At 36.1% G+C, this 17,919-nt stretch overlaps 1 protein-coding gene across 1 annotated transcript; it reads left to right on the top strand.

Annotated features, from left to right (window-relative positions):
* On the top strand, nt 1-15,248 carry LOC129893750 (TNF receptor-associated factor homolog 1b-like). Its single transcript, XM_055969130.1, has 13 exons — nt 1-124; nt 997-1,206; nt 4,179-4,290; nt 6,877-6,965; nt 7,092-7,160; nt 7,246-7,375; nt 8,380-8,538; nt 8,816-9,164; nt 9,989-10,101; nt 10,797-10,941; nt 12,167-12,639; nt 12,738-12,918; nt 13,518-15,248. Exons 2-13 carry the CDS (start codon nt 1,026-1,028, stop codon nt 14,961-14,963), a joined length of 3,447 nt encoding a protein of 1,148 aa, XP_055825105.1. The 5' UTR covers nt 1-124; nt 997-1,025; the 3' UTR covers nt 14,964-15,248.
* The last annotated feature ends 2,671 nt before the right edge of the window (nt 15,249-17,919 follow it).

The raw sequence follows: 17,919 nt of genomic DNA, 5'->3' as shown, positions 1-17,919 counted from the left end.
CCTCTAAAACTAAAATCTTTTATTTGTTTCCTCTACAGCTTCCATTTCGCCATTGACAAAAAAAACTAAGAAAACTCTGTTCTCTCAGCTTGAGCTTTGCTTCCTTTTTATCGATCTTCTTCAGGTATGATTTTTCACTATTTATCGTTTTAATTTCCATTTTCTAGTTTTTTTTTGCTTGTTTTAACTTTGATTGCTTTAGGGTTTGGGGTATTTCAGGAATTTAGTTTTTTCCGATCTTTATCGGAAATGATTGTTTTTGTTTTTTGGCAGTTTGCTTATGGATCTTATTCAATTGGGTTTAATTCTGAACTGGGTTTTCGATAACTAGTTGATATGTTTTATGTTAAATTTTTTTTGTTGATAGACTTTTTTTTTTTGAATTGGGTTTAATTCCGAACTGGGTTTTTGATAACTAATTGATATGTTTTCTGTTTTTTTTTTCTTTACCGAAATTTGTGTTTGAGACTGAGGTGTAGTTGTTGTTGTTGATTGACTTTAGACTTTAATTTTTTTAATCAGTCATTTTAATTGTTTTTGGGGAATTTGGTGGGATTGGGTCTGAGGTTGAATCATTTTTTTAATCCGTTCTTTGAATGCAAATGGCTAAGGAAAAAAGAAATATTTTTGTCCAAAAAAAAAAGAAACATGCAATTATCTTAATGTGGGTTTCAATATGAAGAGTTTGGATAATTTTTTATCTTAAGAAAGTTATGATTTTGTTGCTACAATGGAAACAAATATGCTGCAATTGGATTCTAATTGGGTCGGTTCTGTGATCCTCACTATGTATTTAAATTGTTTTGCCGTTTATGGATGAATTCGCGTTGTGAACTAAAATCTGTCAGTTGGGAAGGTTGGAACTTTTGCCAATGTACTATGCCTTGGCGGTTGGTCTGAGGATTTTTCAGATTTGTTTAATGCGGAATTTGGAGTGTTACATGCTTCTAGCTCTCTGAATAATTTCTGTTAAAAAATGTATTCTGTTTGGTTCAGGTGAAGTTGCAGGAGCTGTGGGACGAGAAATGGCTTCAAGTGCATATGAGGAGGCAGGGACAGCAAGGTCTTCAGAGGGAGTGTCAAGTGGGCAGCAGCAATGCCAAAATAGTGAAGCATTGGCTGAATGGAGGTCATCTGAGCAGGTAGAAAATGGAACTCCATCAACTTCGCCTCCTTACTGGGATTGTGATGACGATGACGATGGTGGTATGGTGCTTGCATTCTCCAAGTCTTTACCAATTCATTCAAATTTATGTTTGATAATCGAGGAGTCATGGACTTTAAGATGTTTGTTTTCATAGTATTTGCTTCAGTCTTTTAAGGTACTATCATTTTTTTGCTGACAAAATAATTGGTAAACAAGGTTGTCGTTTTCTTTAGGATTTTTCTTTTTTATGCTAAAAGTGAGAGGCTGTGTAGGAGATCTATTGTTGATTATCTAAGTTTCTCGGACTCGGGTGCATGTATCCGACGTGGATGCCAATCCAGGGTTGGATTCGGCAAAATCTTGATTTTAAGATTCGGGAGTACGGATCCAGGTATGGATACGGGTGTCGGGATTCAGCAAAATCTTAATTTTAAGATTCGGGGGTACGGATCTAGGTATGGATACGGATGTTGGGATTCGGCGAACAAATCCAAAATTATAAAATAGAGCTATAAAAATATTCTAAATTTTGAAAGATCTTCTAGTTCGTCTTTCCCAAGACCCCCAACTTCTTCTTTCAATCTCTCTGGTTCTTCCCCTCAGAAATGAAAAAGAAAGTCATTCAAGACCTTCCACCAACTCCCCATACAAATCATTGTCACAGTCTACCAAAAGTCGGAGCACATCCGCTTGAATATTTAGCTTCTCTCTGTTTGTCTTGAAACATGAAGCAACAAATATTTGACCAAGAGGAAAAGCTAAAAAAGAGACAAAAGGACTATAATATTGAAGGTATGCCATTCCTCATGTCTTAAATCTATTATCAAAATCTCAATTTCCCCCCAAATTTGTCCATGCACTCTTGGTCAAAGTATCTGATGTGGGCTGACCGAATCTCACACGTATCCCGCACCCGTCTTGTGTCGACACGGGTGAAGAGTCCGCGCAATTTAGTTGATTATGGAGGTCTGGACTAATCTGCTCTACTTTTATGTAGAGTTATCTAGTCTGCCAGAATTCCGTTTCTTTTTGCCTGCTAATTAGTAATGCACTTTTCATGCTTCATTTTGGATGAGTGTTCTTTTCACTCTTTGGTATAGGAGGCTCATGTCTCACTGTTTTTGAGTCTTTTCCAGGAAGTGTATTAATCACTTCTTTGTATTTTCCTTGTCCTTGGTGTCCCTATCAAACTCTCCCCAGCTTTATACAATGGTGTTAGCAAGGACACGGAGTTGAAGATGTTAGTTAGAATTATGCATCATGTTACTGATGGTGTAAAAATACAAAATAACGTATTAATTAAGAAGTTGGTGGGGTGGACAAAACATGACATCAAAGAATTTGAATTCTTAGAAGTTATGACAGCTGTTTAAGATACTATTGTTAGGGTAATTCAACCTGTGGGGTATACCATACTGAAAAGAGTGTCGTATAAATTATGACCAAGAGAGTAACTGATTGCTCTGAAAATGAGTATCAGATTGCTTATATCAACGGGTCAATATTGCCTTTAAGATTGATTACTCAAGTGAAACATACTCAGCACTTACTCCTCAGTTTGGGTCTGAGGAGTAAGTGTTTCCGTATGGAAGTTAATTCCTCGGATTTTGGTATCTGGGTGCAATATGGGGTTCTGAGGTGGAATCATGATCAACTCTGGGTAAAATATTCTTATAGGCAAGTAATTATTTTCAAACCTCTTCTTATCAGTTTTCCTTCATTTGTAGTTTAAATGATGAATCTATAGGCAAAGAATTATGATCAAACCTTTTCGTTATCAGTTTTCCTTCATTTGTAGTTTAAATGATGAATCTCTCATTCTGTCTTGCTATCACACATTTGAATAAAGGTTGATTCTCTCCAACTAAGTGATTTAGACTAAAAATTGTTAATAGTTCATTAACAACCACTAGGTTTCCAATTCGCCTCCTCTCCTCTTCGACTTCCGGAAACTTTCAAAGTTGTCAAATTAGCTGCTAATATTCTTAAACCTTCTTTTGCTGCCCCTTTTCTAGTCCCTGATTCAAATTTGGACAATGTTACTAGATTTCCATATACAAGGTATTTGATTTTGTAATTATTTTTTTGATAACCGTGGTGTCCGATCCAGCTTGCGCGCACCTCGACTAATTTCACGGGATATCTGCCATCTCCCACTAGCAACAACTACCAAGTAACTTTGTCCCCCAAGGTTAGGAAAGATGGAAAGAAATCACCTAGTGTTCTTTTTATTTTCTTCGAATAATTATGGACACTATTTTTGCTATCTTACATATTAGTGGTGAAGTTAGATTCATTCTACAATATTTATTGGAAGTGTCAGCATTTACTCACACACACCAGCCTCAATGGGTAAATTAGGAGAATGGGAACTTCTTACAAGGTACAAGAACAATAATAAGAATTACTTAAGAAGCGGTGTTGCCATATGGCCTTTTCCTTTTGGGTATACAACTCTATGACCAAAGCTAATTTCATGAGATCCAATCATACTCTGGCTTGAAAGCTACTTTTTGTTAACAATGCTCTGCGTCCATTCTGTTGTTTTACCCTTTCTTCATTGTTCTAGTTTGTATAACTTTTAGCTGTATGAAAATGAGACAACTCTTTGGTGCTAGTTACGGTCATATGGCTGACATAAAGGTCTTAGCAGTACCTTGTGCGGGGATATTGGAGTTGTATTTGTTTCATAATTTTGGCTGTTTCTATGAGTTTTCATGAAAAGTTACTGCAATTAAGTTGTATCTTTTACTTAAAGGATATTATAGTGACTGCTACCTTTTTCTTTTTAAATTAACATAAAAGATACCATACTGCCTACTTCTCACTTGCCCATCTACATGAATTTTATAACAAATAGAGACAAATAATTAGAGGATTTAGCTGTGATAGATCTAAATTGCAAAATAATGAGTCTTTTGCCTATTGGGTAAAGACATGATCCTTGAGGTATAGTTCAGAACTTTCTTTTTGTATGGAACTTTGCACCATTTGTTTTTTTAATTCAGTTATCCTCTTTTGTTGTCTTTAGGCCCTAAACCTTCTGAGCTATATGGGAAATATACATGGAAGATCGATAAGTTTTCACAAATTAACAAGAGAGAACTTCGGAGTAATGCATTTGATGTTGGCGGCTACAAATGGTATGATGCTTTTGTGAAGAATTATTTTGTGAATCATACTTGTGAGGAGTTATTTTGTGGCTAGCGCCTAGCCTCAGTTCACCTCTTCTGTAAGCTCATTTTGTAACTCTATATTATTAGTTAAGTACTGAGAATAAATTAAGAAAGACTTTGAGAATGAGAATGGATGAAAATAATGATTTGTGAATTGCTTGAGTGGTTTGATACTCGGCAGCTGATATTACATCCTATATTTACTAGAATCATAATGGATCCTATTTCTACAATGACTCTTAACTCCTATTATCTTTTCCTTCGTTACATGAAGTATTTCTTATTTTCAATGCTATATTAACTTTTGTTACTCTCCATTTCAATTTATGTGAACCTATTTTCTTTTTAGTCCATTTAAAAAAGAAAGACGCCTTTCTAATTTTGGAAATAATTTAATTTGAACTTCCCGATTTACTCCTAGTGAGAAGCTTTTATAGCCACACAAATGTTATAGTATGTTTAAAACCACAAATTTCTATAGTGTTGTAGCGAAACATGTTTTGGCATGTTTAAGACCACGATATCCAAAAGTCGTTCCTTTATTTCTTAAATTCTATGTCCAGTAAAATATGTTCACATAAATTGAAAAGAAGGTAGTATTATTTATCAGGCTACATGGAATCTTCTTACTTCCACTGCTCCATTAGCTGCCGATACCATTTGCACCACTTTTTCTCGCGCTGACTTTTGAGATCTTCTAGGACATTTCATAAGGATGTCTTGCTGGTTGTTCATGTGAGCTAAAAGTTGAGTGACAATTTCCTTGGAGAACCTTTTCTGAAACAATGCCCTCGGAGAGAACCTTGAGATGGTAGACCAATTGACTTTATAATAAACTATAAGAAAAACTTTAAAAATTGAGAATTGACTAAGAAAGTGACATTTGAATTTCTCAGAGTGGTTACATAAAGGACAAGTACATTTTTCTGGTAAAGTGGTATTTGGGGCAGCTTGCGGAATGCGGCCTCCTCGGCTATTATACTGGGTACCTGCTACCTCCCACCAAGGCTAAGTAAAGGGGGAGAAATCACCTAACCTTTTTTTTGTCTCTATAAGGATTTGATCCCTTGGTTTCGTTTCACCGGTTTAATGACCCCTAGGCCACGCCGTTGGATACAATAACTACATCTTATATTTCCAAGAGTAACGACATATTGTCTTATTTTAAATGCTATGTTAAATACTATTTTCATTTTCTATGTATATTAACTTCCCTTATTATTAATGCTGCATTGACTCTTATTTCTAGTTCCTCATTAATTATTAATATCATTTTCAAGATATGTCATATTAGTAGGATGAAAATAAGTAAAATGGTAGAAGTGAGTTATTTTCGTGGTTTGGTTAGATAAAAAAGATGAGGTTAGTGTGTGAAAGGCGATCGCTTCGTCGCCAATTGCGAGAGGTGAGGCAAGGCGACCCTTCATTGCCTATTAGCTTTGTGGTGAGGCGATCTTCAAAAGGCGACGCCATGGCGACAGAGACAAGAAAGGTGTCGGCTTTTGTATTTTCTTTATAAAAGGCGATCAATTTAGAATTTTAAAATTTAAAAGGTAATGTTAGGGTTTTCTTTCCAAATTTGCACAGTTGCATTCTTAGACTGCGACTGTGATTGCGACTCCAACCAGTCGACTCGACTAGACTTCTCCGGCGACCCGCCATACTTTTCTGGCGACTCCGAAGTCCAACCAATATGTATTTTTTCTTTGCTGCTTCTAATTTTTTCTTCTTTTCTTCTTCAGATTTTTTCTTCCTTTGTTTCTTTTTCCTCCTCCTCCTCCTCCTACTTCAGAGTTACTTCTACCTCTTTTTTTCCCTCACTATTTTGACTTTTTGTCTTTTTTTCTCATTAAAGTTCTAGACTTTTAGTATGTATTATCTATTTTCAGTTTCTAAATTGAAATATTTGCTCATATGTTATTGCTATTGAGATTTTGGTTATTTATATATGCAATTAAATATTTTGATTTTTTTGTATTAATTGGCGCCGCACTTCAAAAAGCCGAGCGCTTTGCCCCTCTCCTCACCTTGTGGCGAGGCAGACCCTTGTTGCCTTTCGCCGTCCAAAACACTGGACGAGGTACATGATACCTCTCCATGTCATCTTTCTTCAAACCTTGAGAAAATTGAATGAAAATCACTATATTCTTCTTACTACGTGTTAAACAACAAGGTAATTCCTTTTTACTTTCCTCTAGAAGTGAATGATCAATAGGTCACCGAAGGAAAGTAATGATAAACTCCCATTCCTGTTTCCTTCCTCTTTTCGATTGTTTAACCAAATAAACTTAGCTTAGTTCGAGGCAGATGGTGGCTGGCACAGTAGTTATATTCTTGTTATATTGATCTAGAGGTTAGTGATGGTAATTGTAAAATTTGGAGTTTGGGTTATCATAATTGCCACTCTCCTCATCATAGTGGAAGTTCCCTGGGGAAATATAATAAAAGCCGCATCTTCTGTATCATCATATGGTCGTTCTTTTTCATTGAATGGAAATCATCAGCTCATGAATTAAAAGTGACTGACATATTTTGCTCCATCTGTTGTGGCAGGTACATTTTGATATATCCTCAGGGATGTGATGTTTGCAACCATCTCTCATTGTTTCTTTGTGTGGCTAATCATGACAAGCTCCTTCCAGGTGCGATAATGTTGTGATAGTTCAAATTGTCAAACGAAAATGTTGTGATAGTTCATTACAAACTATCTAGAAAGTGATGTGTTACCTATGGTTATGATGTTTCATTCTTTATTTTGATAAGAACAGGTTGGAGTCATTTTGCTCAATTCACTATTGCTGTGGTGAACAAAGACCCAAAGAAGTCCAAGTATTCAGGTTGGCTTATTTGATGTGTTCTTTTGCAATTGAATTTTTGGTTCCATTTGTGCTCACGTTAATATACAGTTGCAAATTTCTGCAGATACATTACATCGTTTCTGGAAGAAAGAGCATGATTGGGGGTGGAAAAAGTTTATGGAGCTGTCCAAAGTTTTAGATGGTTTTGTCGATGCTGATACACTCATAATAAAGGCTCAAGTTCAAGTAATCAGGTCTTTTACAAGTCATTCCTATTAGAGACTTTTTAGATTAATGTTTGTTTCTCTTCTACATTACATGAACAAACGAGGCCTCCTAATTTTGGATATTTATTATTAGGTTCCCTTTAATGGAGTTCACAGTTTTACCCTTAAATTGCATCTTGAGCCAGAAAAAAGATTATGTGATTATTAATTCATCCGTCATGCTTTCATCCATCTCTTCCAAGTGCATATACCTTTTGGTTTTGGTTACTTTACGAGGTTTAGCAGATGCGGTAATAGTGTGCTTCTTCCACCTCGTGGTAAATGTTAAAGTGATACCTGATGTACACTTGTGATGGGGTGTAAAAGGTACAGTTTGAGCTTTTTAAAAATGTTATGCATGAAAGCTGCAAATTGGTTGATCTCAAGCATAGATGTGAACATGCCATAGGTATGACATATGACCTGAGAAGGACATACTGACATGAAGTATGAACATCATTGAATTGGGTTTCCAAAATTTTGGTTTTTTTTAGTTTTACACGGAGATTAATCTCAAGTAGAAGTTATACTTGCACACTCTGTATGTGTCACAAATCTTAGTCATGAGATACATCAACCTTCTTTTCCTCCATTCGTTTCATGCTCGTGTTTCATTATCCTTGTAATACTCTACTATTACAATTTGACCTTACATGTCATAGGACATGATTGAAGTGCCCTTGCTGCATATTGTGAAGTTTGAAACAATTAGCAACTTAGACCATTATAGACCAATGCAACAAGATCTCAATATTGGAAGGCTCCATTTGTTTTACACAAATCTTCAAACTAAGTTTTAGTTTAGCTTGAGAATGCATTACAGTTCTTTTCTGAATCCTTCTTTCTGAGAATTCGAATTACTGTCTTTTATACTATTTCATAGTGAGTTGCTCCTAAGCAGGGCATTCATGCTTAAATAGGTCTCAAAACCGTGATTATTTGATTATAATGTCATGATCCTTGTGATGCTGAACTTCTTCAATCGTCTGTAGGGAGAAAGCAGACCGTCCCTTCCGTTGCCTTGACCGTCAATATCGAAGGGAGCTAGTTAGGGTATATTTGACTAATGTGGAACAAATCTGTCGCCGTTTTGTGGAAGAGCGACGAGTAAAGCTTGGGAAGTTGATAGAGGATAGAGCGCGATGGTCAAGGTAGGGGTGTCAATTTTCTTAAACATTTGACAAGGTTTAACAGGCTTTTTGTTTCTATAGGCCTCTAGCTTCTATTTTGTTTTGTGCTCTCTGCTGTATCTAGTCTAGCTGGGTTGTTTATGTCAATAACTCATGGTTAATGCTTTTATGTCGAATAAACTGTGTTCCTCCTCATCTCCTTAAGAGAAATGCTTAACACTTTGACGTTAGTCTTCCATTGGTCATGTTTCTCCGCATTTTCACCTAAACTTAGTGACTACTTGTAATGAAATTTCAGCTTCTGTGCTTTTTGGCTGGGCATGGACCAAAATTCTAGGCGCCGCATGTCCAAGGAGAGATCAGATTCAATTTTAAAAGTGGTTGTCAAGAACTTTTTCATAGAGAAGGAGGTTACTTCTACTCTTGTCATGGACTCCTTGTACAGTGGGCTTAGGTCTCTTGAAGGCCAGACAATGGGCAAGAAAGGTAAGGCAAAAAATTCGGATGCAGAGGACCAACTGGTTCCTATTGTCCGTTTGGAGAAAAACATGTTTGTTTTGGTGGATGATGTCTTGTTATTGCTTGAGAGTGCTGCATTGGAGCCGTTGCCTCCAAAGGATGAGAAAGGCCCTCAAAACCGGACAAAGGTGAGTGACAGAATGTCATTGTTAAAACTATAAGCCAAATATATTCCATGTTTATAGTAGCTAAAATAGGTTCCTTTTTGCTATATAAAGCTAAAAAAGATATTCACAACTACATACATAGAGATGATACACATGTGACCATTTTTCTTCTAAAAAATAAGGATATTTTGATAAGAATGTTAACCCAACAATTTACTGGAGGTTTACATTTATATTTAAGAAGAAGTTGACATTTTTGTTGTTCATTGCTATCAGACTGATTATATTAATCACTTGCTGTAGTTGATTAAGATTTTCTTATTTCTTACCTGTTCTTGGTTTTATTTGTTTGTTTGTTTGCTTATGTTGTTTATTTTCTGACATAGATCTGGTCCTTTGATTTAGTAATCTGGCAAAAGTCAAAAGTATGCTTACTATGTTGATGTCAGCTGGAATATGTTTCCATGTATTTCTTCATATTTGAAAAGAATTTTGTGGCTTTGTGCAAGTGGAGAATTGAACTGTACATCAAACAGTTGTTTACCAAAAAGCCTTTTAACTTAGAATCATCTTTGTTCCTGATACTGCCCCCCTCCTCCTAACACACGCACACACAAAAGAACTCAGAAGATCCCCAACAATGTTTTTGGGTGGGTGGGTGGATATCATAGATTTATTCTGTTCTTTTATATGTCTAGTCCTTTTTGGTAATCATATCTTGTGAGCTATTTTTGAACATCATGGCTTGTGCTCTGCATGCTTGCAATTTATCTTTCTTTTTAGCAGGTAGCATGTATCCATACTGCAGAGGCATTTGTTTATTGTACCATTACCTTTTGTTTCAGGATGGCACTTCCGGAGATGAGTTTAACAAAGACTCAATTGAGCGTGATGAGAGGCGTTTAACTGAATTAGGTCGTCGAACCATTGAGATATTTGTCCTTGCACAGATTTTTGGGTAAACTCTTATAATCAATTATTTGCATATTTTTGACTCTTAATTTGATGGTATGCATAAGAAATGGTCAGGAACATAATTTTCTCTTTGACCTTGCTATTTAAATGGTTAGATCTTGTAGATTCTGTTATTTTTTAGTTCTCGTGTTTTTGGCTGGATGCCTTTGCATATTTTGGAGGTCTGACCCCATGTTCGTGATCTAGCTTGAGCCTTGAAATTACTTTTAAGTCTATGTTGGTCTACTTCTTTCTTGATTCCGATTTCTCTATACTTGAGATGTACTGAGGATTTCTCTCGGTTCTATTTTGCAAATCATATATTTAATCGGAATATAGTATATTTTGCTGTGTCCTTTGTTATACCTCATGTACAACTTATGTATGACCCCAGGATTGGATAAGGTATGTTTCCAGCAAATCAAAGTAGCTTTTCCTTTCTTCGTTCAATTCCGGATTTGCTCAAACATTCATACAAGCTGGCTGTATGCATGTCCTTAATGAACTCAATTTAATATCTTATTAATTCTTTCTGTGCTGGATAATTCGTTATACTAACATAAACAGTTAACCAGTTGCAACAGTAACTGCATTTTCCTCATTGTGAGGTGCTATAGTCTCCTGCTTCTTAATTAGTGCAGTTTGTTATCCTTGCAGCTGTTAATTGTTAACAATAACCTTTTCATTTTTCTTCTGTAGTAAAATAGAGGTTGCATATCAGGAGGCTGTTGCTTTAAAGAGGCAAGAAGAGCTCATCCGTGAAGAGGAAGCTGCTTGGCTGGCTGAAACTGAGCAGAAAGCTAAACGAGCATCTGGAAAGGAAAAGAAGTCCAAGAAAAAGCAGGTATTGTGTTTCATATGATTTATGTACAAATTTTGATTGAAGATCTCTGATATTGTTGTAACCGTTGTCAACAATTTATTATTATGGAGTATGGACCAACAATCACTTTGTTGATCTGTCCAATGGTGGTGGTCTGGGGTTCTTAAGTGGCATCTCCTAGTTGAACAGTGGAACCCTTGGCACTGAGTTTAATTCTGTTTTTGAAGCCATTCATCTGTTAGTGATGGAGTTGGAAATTAGCTAATTAGGGTAGTTTGGTTTAGAAACAAGCTATGCAGGGATGGCAATACAAGGTGTTTGTAATGCAGAGGTTAGTAATGGAATGGTTATTTTTTATTGAGCGTTTAGTTCTTTTGAAATATGGGTTTATTTTGTAAATATAAAATTGAATGAGTTTTGAACTGTTGATGGATTTGATGAAAATATCAAAGGTAGTTTTATCTTTTGTCATCTAATCCATGTATTGTTATTCCATGTGCTATTAGGTATACAATAGTACACCAATTGGTGTATTACATTATACCAGGATTAGCTATGCAAGATTGAAAATACAAACCAAACACCGGATAACGCAACACTAAATTTTATACCATGATTGTCTGATCTAATACATTAAATCAAATGGGTGCTTAAAAAAACAAGCTTTGTAATTGAATTCTTTTTATGTATGTTGTAAAAGAAGCAATCAATTTGGATCTATTTGTCTATGAACCCGAGCATCTACCTTAGGTAATTATTGCTTGGAAATCTTGTCTCGGGCTTCCAGTATTTGCTAAAATTTGTAGTTTTTGGAAATTTGTCTTCTTCAGAAATTTTTAAATAGGCTAACAGTTGAACTACAATTAATTGTCAAAGCATGTTGAAATGATGAATGCTATGTAGAAGAATCAAATTGTTGGTGAAGATCATTTCATTTCATCTCCTAGGTTTTCCTCCGCCTTCTTTCAACCCAAAAAAGCAAACAAGAAAATTTAAAAACCTAATGAGAGAAGGTGTGACGTAAAACTGTAATCTTTCTCTGCAGAGATGGTCATAAATGTTGTATCCTTTGTGATTTTGTTACATGGAAGCACAAAATTGTCAGTTTCCATTTTTAATGTTCAGAGCAAAACATTTCTGCTTTTTGCCTTACAAAGAAAGAGAGTAGTTCAGAATGGTGTTATCTATGAAGTAGGGTCGTTGCTTTGAGAATAGATATATTCATCATGCTTGCTTTGTATGTCAGGCTAAACAGAAGCGGAATAATCACAAAATAAAGGATAAGGCTATTGATGAAGAGTCTGCTGTGGTGGAGCTATATAAGACTGATCAGGATGGACCTATTTGTGATGGAAACAAGTACATGAATGAGGAGCCAGAAGCAGTGCTTGGAAAACCCGATGTGCTGGAAGCAGTATCGGATGTTTCTGATTCAATAGATTGTGTGCCAGAGGTAATTAATCCTGACTCTGATGACAGAGATGCAAGTCCTGTCAATTGGGGTACTGACAGCTCGGAAGTTCATCCTTCCACTGAAACTAGCTGCAGTGGGTTAAGTGACCTTTCAGCAGTGCAAAATGGGTTAACTGGAAGGAGAAGTCCTTCTGTAATGGATGATAGTTCATCAACATGTTCCACGGACTCAATTCCTTCAGTGGTTTTGAATGGGCCGTGCAGATGGACATCTTCGAACTATAAAAATCAGAAATCACCCAGCAGGTAACCTCTTTTTTTTTTTCTTTTTTTGGGGGGGGGGGGGGGGTTGGGGGTATTTTAAATTTGGTTGTCTTTAAAATCTTTATGCTTCAACTTTTCAGAGGGAGAAACCAAAGAAACAAGTCAACTTGTAAAGCCGCCGATTGGGCTAGTGAAACACTAAGTCAGCCGTTAGATGCTGTTTCGGATGTAGGGCAGCTAAGTGATATGGGTTGCAGGGCTCCTGCAACTGAACCTCAGTCTACTGTGCTTTTGTCGAGTGAGCAGCGAGACGTGAAGAAGGTTGTTATCTTCCATGTCCTTTCATTTTCTGAACAAGCTGATCTTCATAATTATAACTTTTACCTAGGAGATAGCACTCAATGTTAGTGAATATATTATTTTTTTGGTTCCTCCCTAGCTTGTCTTTCATTGCTTCACGACATTGACCTGATATACCTTAAGTGCTCCTCCCTTCCTCACATTTGTTACATGGTTAACTAAAAAAGAATGCATGAAAAGAAAAATCTCTCGGGGACTGAGCTTCATGGTCTTACTTTCATGTTAGGAATTGTTATTCTGAAAATTCTCCCTCCCTTGTCTCTCATTACTTCACAACATTGACCTGATATACCTTAAATGCCCCCCCTCTGTCACCTTTGTTACATGGTTAACTAAAACGAAATGCATGAAAAGAAAAAACTCTCGGAAACTGAGCTTCATGGTCTTACTTTCATGTAAGGAATTGTTATACTGAAAATTCTAGTAAACTGCCTCTATTTGTTAAGATGCATGTACCTTTCCGATTATGAGTTTATAGGAAATTTCTGTTCTGTAGATGCTATGTTTCTGTTGGTCTTCCACTAGGTACGAATTTCATTCTACTTTCTTACTCTGAGCAGGAAGTAGTAGCTTCGCCGCAGAGGAAGCTGAGGAAGGCTGAGACAGAGAGACCTTCCAAGGAGAAGTCAGGTGTCCAGTCTTCTCCCAGAAGCCCTCCAAAAGATGCAGGCTCTGCTGTTCAGCAAAAGTCACAGATGAAGATCCCAGTCACAAGTGATCCTATTTTGGTTAAAAGATCATCTTCAGATGGTCCCAAGCTTGCTGATAAACCAGCTCTGGTGTGTAATTCATCTGAAACTGCTGTGATACCGAAAGCTGATCCTCATAAAACCGTAGAGCCAAGGGTCAAGGATAAGGAGGTTCGGGCCACTTGTGTTATGGCTGGGAAGGCCTCCCCGTCTCAACAAGCAACAGTGTCTGCTACAACAGAAAGTTTCAAATGGCAACAAGTGCCTGCAATGTCAAGACCTTTGTGTGATTCTTTAGTTCCTGGACCTAAGCCTGCTGCACCTGCTGTTTCCATGGGTCAGACAATGCCATCTCTGGCTCGTTCAGTGAGCGCTGCTGGCCGATTGGGTTCTGACCCTTCACCAGCAACACACAGTTATCTTACTCAGTCCTACCGGAACGCAATTATGGGTAGTCCTGTTTCTGGAACTCCAGCTAGTTTTGGTCAACCTCATTCTCCAATTCCAGCAGTTAACTCATCGCATTCATACTCTCAACAGCCTCCAGTGATTTCTCCAGCGTTATATTTACCGCAGGGCTTGGAAAGACCAGAACCTAATTCTGTCAGACCAAGCTTTTCATATGGAATGGTGAATAATAATGGCAGCGTGCAGAATGGACTGCAATGGGATTGTTCCCAAAGGGACAGCAGCAGGAGTATGCCTCAAGGTCATCCTTCTGCATCAAATGGTATTAGGAACTTTGATATGTTCAAGGTTGTAAACAGCAGAACACATGACCACCTTCCTGATTCTCTGGCATGCACGTCTGGACGCCAACCCCAGAGTGTATCAGCTGATGAATTTCCTCATCTTGATATTATTAACGACTTACTGAACGACGATCATGGGATTGGAAGGACTTCTATGCCCGACTCAGGCTTTCAAAGTTTTAGCAGTGGATTGCAGCATCTGAATCATGGGTTCGCATTCCCAGGCAATATCAGCACGCCAGTTGATCTAGGTCCCTCATCAAGCTCTTGTAGGTTTGAACGATCACGAAGTTATCATGACGTATTCCAGCATAGCTACTCTGGAGGCCTTTTTGATAGTGCTGGTGATATGATTATGCAAACCGACCCACGACTCAATAATGGGCATCATCATATGGACGGGTTAGTTCCTAACCGGTGGCAAATGATGGGTTCTGATCCATCATTTCTCGGAATGAGGAATGGGACTATTGATGGTAGTCATCCGTATCCCGTCCCCGACTACTCAAACTTGGCGTGCGGTGTCAACGGGTATGGAGTATTTAGGCCTTCAAATGGCCTTTGAAAGCTTCTATAGCGGAGCCTAGCCTTGAATATTTACGCTGTTTTCCTTGGTAATAATGCATTTGATTGAGTAGAGCCTTTTGGTCTTTACAGGAAACATTTTGTATAGGGTATTCTGCTTCTTTGTTTCAAATTTTAACTTAAAAAACCATGGCTTTGCTGTTGCTCCTCAGATTGAGTATTTGACATTATAGAAGTTTGGCCTTTTTGTTTAATAATTCCTCCAAGTTTGATGTATGCTATTCATACTTTGCTGCTGTAATATCCATCAGCAGGTTGAGAAATTAAGTTATCAGTGATAAAAATATATCACATAGCATAGCCTTGAGAGCTTTCGTTCAGCGGCGTCACTTCTAAAAAATCACTATTTTTCCACTGGAAAATGTTCAGTGGTTATTGTGTCAGCCTAGTCTTTCAATAAATGGAGACAGAACTAAAACGTTCATAATAAATGTTCTTTATTTAACACACTTTTACTATAGTGTCCGAGTAGATATTACTACTTCCCTTCAACTCATAATACTGTTGTATTTGATTAGATCGTTGAATCTTTTATTTCTCTTGAAATTTTTGTAATGTTTAATTCTACACCTCTCACACGTCTTATGGTTATACCCCCAAAGAAGACTATAAGGAGCCATTGTGTTGCATGCGTTGATTTAGTTGGACATAGACTTTGTATGGACAATAAATTAACACACAATTAGCATTCTTTATTTTAACAATTTTTTTTTCCATGTTACCAAGTAATGTAAGCAACAACAACATATTTAATGCAATTTGATAAGTGTAGTTTGAAAAGTGTGGTATGTACGTACCCAGTGGAGGAATCAGAAATTTTATTGAATGATGTCAAAATATAAGAAATTAGACACATGTAAAAAATAAGGGAAGTCAAAATACATATATGATATATATAACTAAAATTTTGTAATTTTTTGACGAGCATAAAGTGGCTCCGCCACCGTATGCAACTTTACCCCTACCATATTATAAGGTTGAGATGCGGTTTCAGATAAACCCTCAGCTCGAGATGTTGCCGAGTAATGTAAAGCAAGGAAACTTGAAATCTTATTTTCAGATATATGTATAAATCAGGAATCGATCAAAACTCACAATCTTAAATAATTTTTTCTATATCTGTATATATTTACATAAAAAGAAAATGAAACAAACCAAAGAATTAAAAAATAGTGAAACCATATTACAATTGCTAAGAATTTAATTAATTTACTAATACTATCAAGTAGACTTTTCTACGTTCTAAATTTCCTTAGGCACCACGAAACCTCCTTGGAAGATCCATGTCACTTCATGCGTGTTGCTTAGGTATGAAAACTCTACCGCAATGACGATACTGTTGAATAGTCTTGTGAAAAATAGTTCGATGCCAGGATGATAAAAACCAGATAAATCTTGTAATAATGAACATGATCAGTGACATGACTTTATATATATCACTACTAAAAAACATGAAATATCCTTTGGAATTTCGCATTTTTTAGTAGGGTATATAAAGTGACGCGTGTTTTAGTAGGACATATAAAGTGAAATGATAGAAAAGACAGTCATTTGACTCTTTGCCTGATTTTATCGATTTACGGGCACGAGCCACCGCCGCCTTGGCCGGGGATGTTGGTGCATGGAGAAGCACCGGAAGATGGTTCAGAACCTCTAGGCAATGATGTTAAAAGAGTTTTTTCTTGTTTCAACCCTTTTCCCATATTATCTAATGGCCTTGATGCTTTTGCTAATAATAGAACATTTGGAGTAGTGAAAATGGAAAATAAAAGTAAAAATGTAACAAATACATTAAGAATAGCCATGATATTTTTATGTATGATTAAAAAAAAAAAACTTTTTGGACTTTGGTTTTTGGTGATATGGAGAGAGTTTTTGAAGGTGTAGGAGAAAGTTTATAGAGGTTGTTGAGACTTGAGATTATAATGGGAATTGAATGAAAATACAAGGTAGGTTGATATATTTATAGGAAAATTTGGATACTTTAATTTAATTAGGTAATCAATGACTAAGTAGGTGTTGGACATGAAAATGAGATTTTTGAAAAAAAGTCAAAAATAGTATTTTGAAAATAGAGTTGTGTTTGAATATGTATTTAAATTGAAAAAAAAATGTTGTAATTTTGTGAATGGAAAAAAATATACTTAATTTTTCAAACTTGAAACTCATCTTCAAGAAAAAATAATCACAAAAACCAGTTTAATAATTTATAACCATTTTAAAATTATTTTTTGAAAAAAAGAAGTGATATTTGTAAAGTGAAAAAAGTCATCTTCATACGTGTATTAATTTATTTAACTTTGACTTGGAAAAAAATATGTGTAGTTTAGATATTGACCTGCCCATAGGGTACTAACTATGAATGTTGAATTTGGAATTTTTTAACTTCAATTTTGACATTAGAAAAGTATACACGGATTCTTGGGCACCAAACATCATTTAGTAATAAAAGAAGTTTGAAAAAAGTAAACATAAAAAATAATGTTTCCTATTGACTTTTTGGCTATATATATTACCTATAACATGTTGAAGTCATCTGGTTGTGGCAAGATATATAATTATCCATCCATCCTTAATTAAAAATCCATCCTTAATTAAAAAATTTGAAGTCGAGCATTTAAAAATTAAAAGGATTCCATACGCTCCAAATATGAGCTATGCAATGCGTGAATTCATAGTTAGATAGACTCTAATAAGAATATCGAAAGCCATATAAAAAAATTCTCAGATAACAACAACAGTTTGTTTAAGTCGTATACTTTGACGTGGAAAATAAAAAGTACTAGGTCAATGTTAAGACTGAGTTGTTATTGAATATAGAAGAAAATATAAAAAGCAACAAGTTATCTTGAGAATTGATTTTGACATGCCAAGGGTGCTATAGAGGTTTGGGGTTATCGTCTTATCGAGTCTTTGTGAATGGAAAAATTCTTGAT

Source organism: Solanum dulcamara, chromosome 7 (genome assembly GCF_947179165.1).
Source record: "Solanum dulcamara chromosome 7, daSolDulc1.2, whole genome shotgun sequence".
NCBI classification, from domain to species: Eukaryota; Viridiplantae; Streptophyta; class Magnoliopsida; order Solanales; family Solanaceae; genus Solanum; species Solanum dulcamara.
This window is presented reverse-complemented; position numbering and strand designations above follow the sequence as displayed.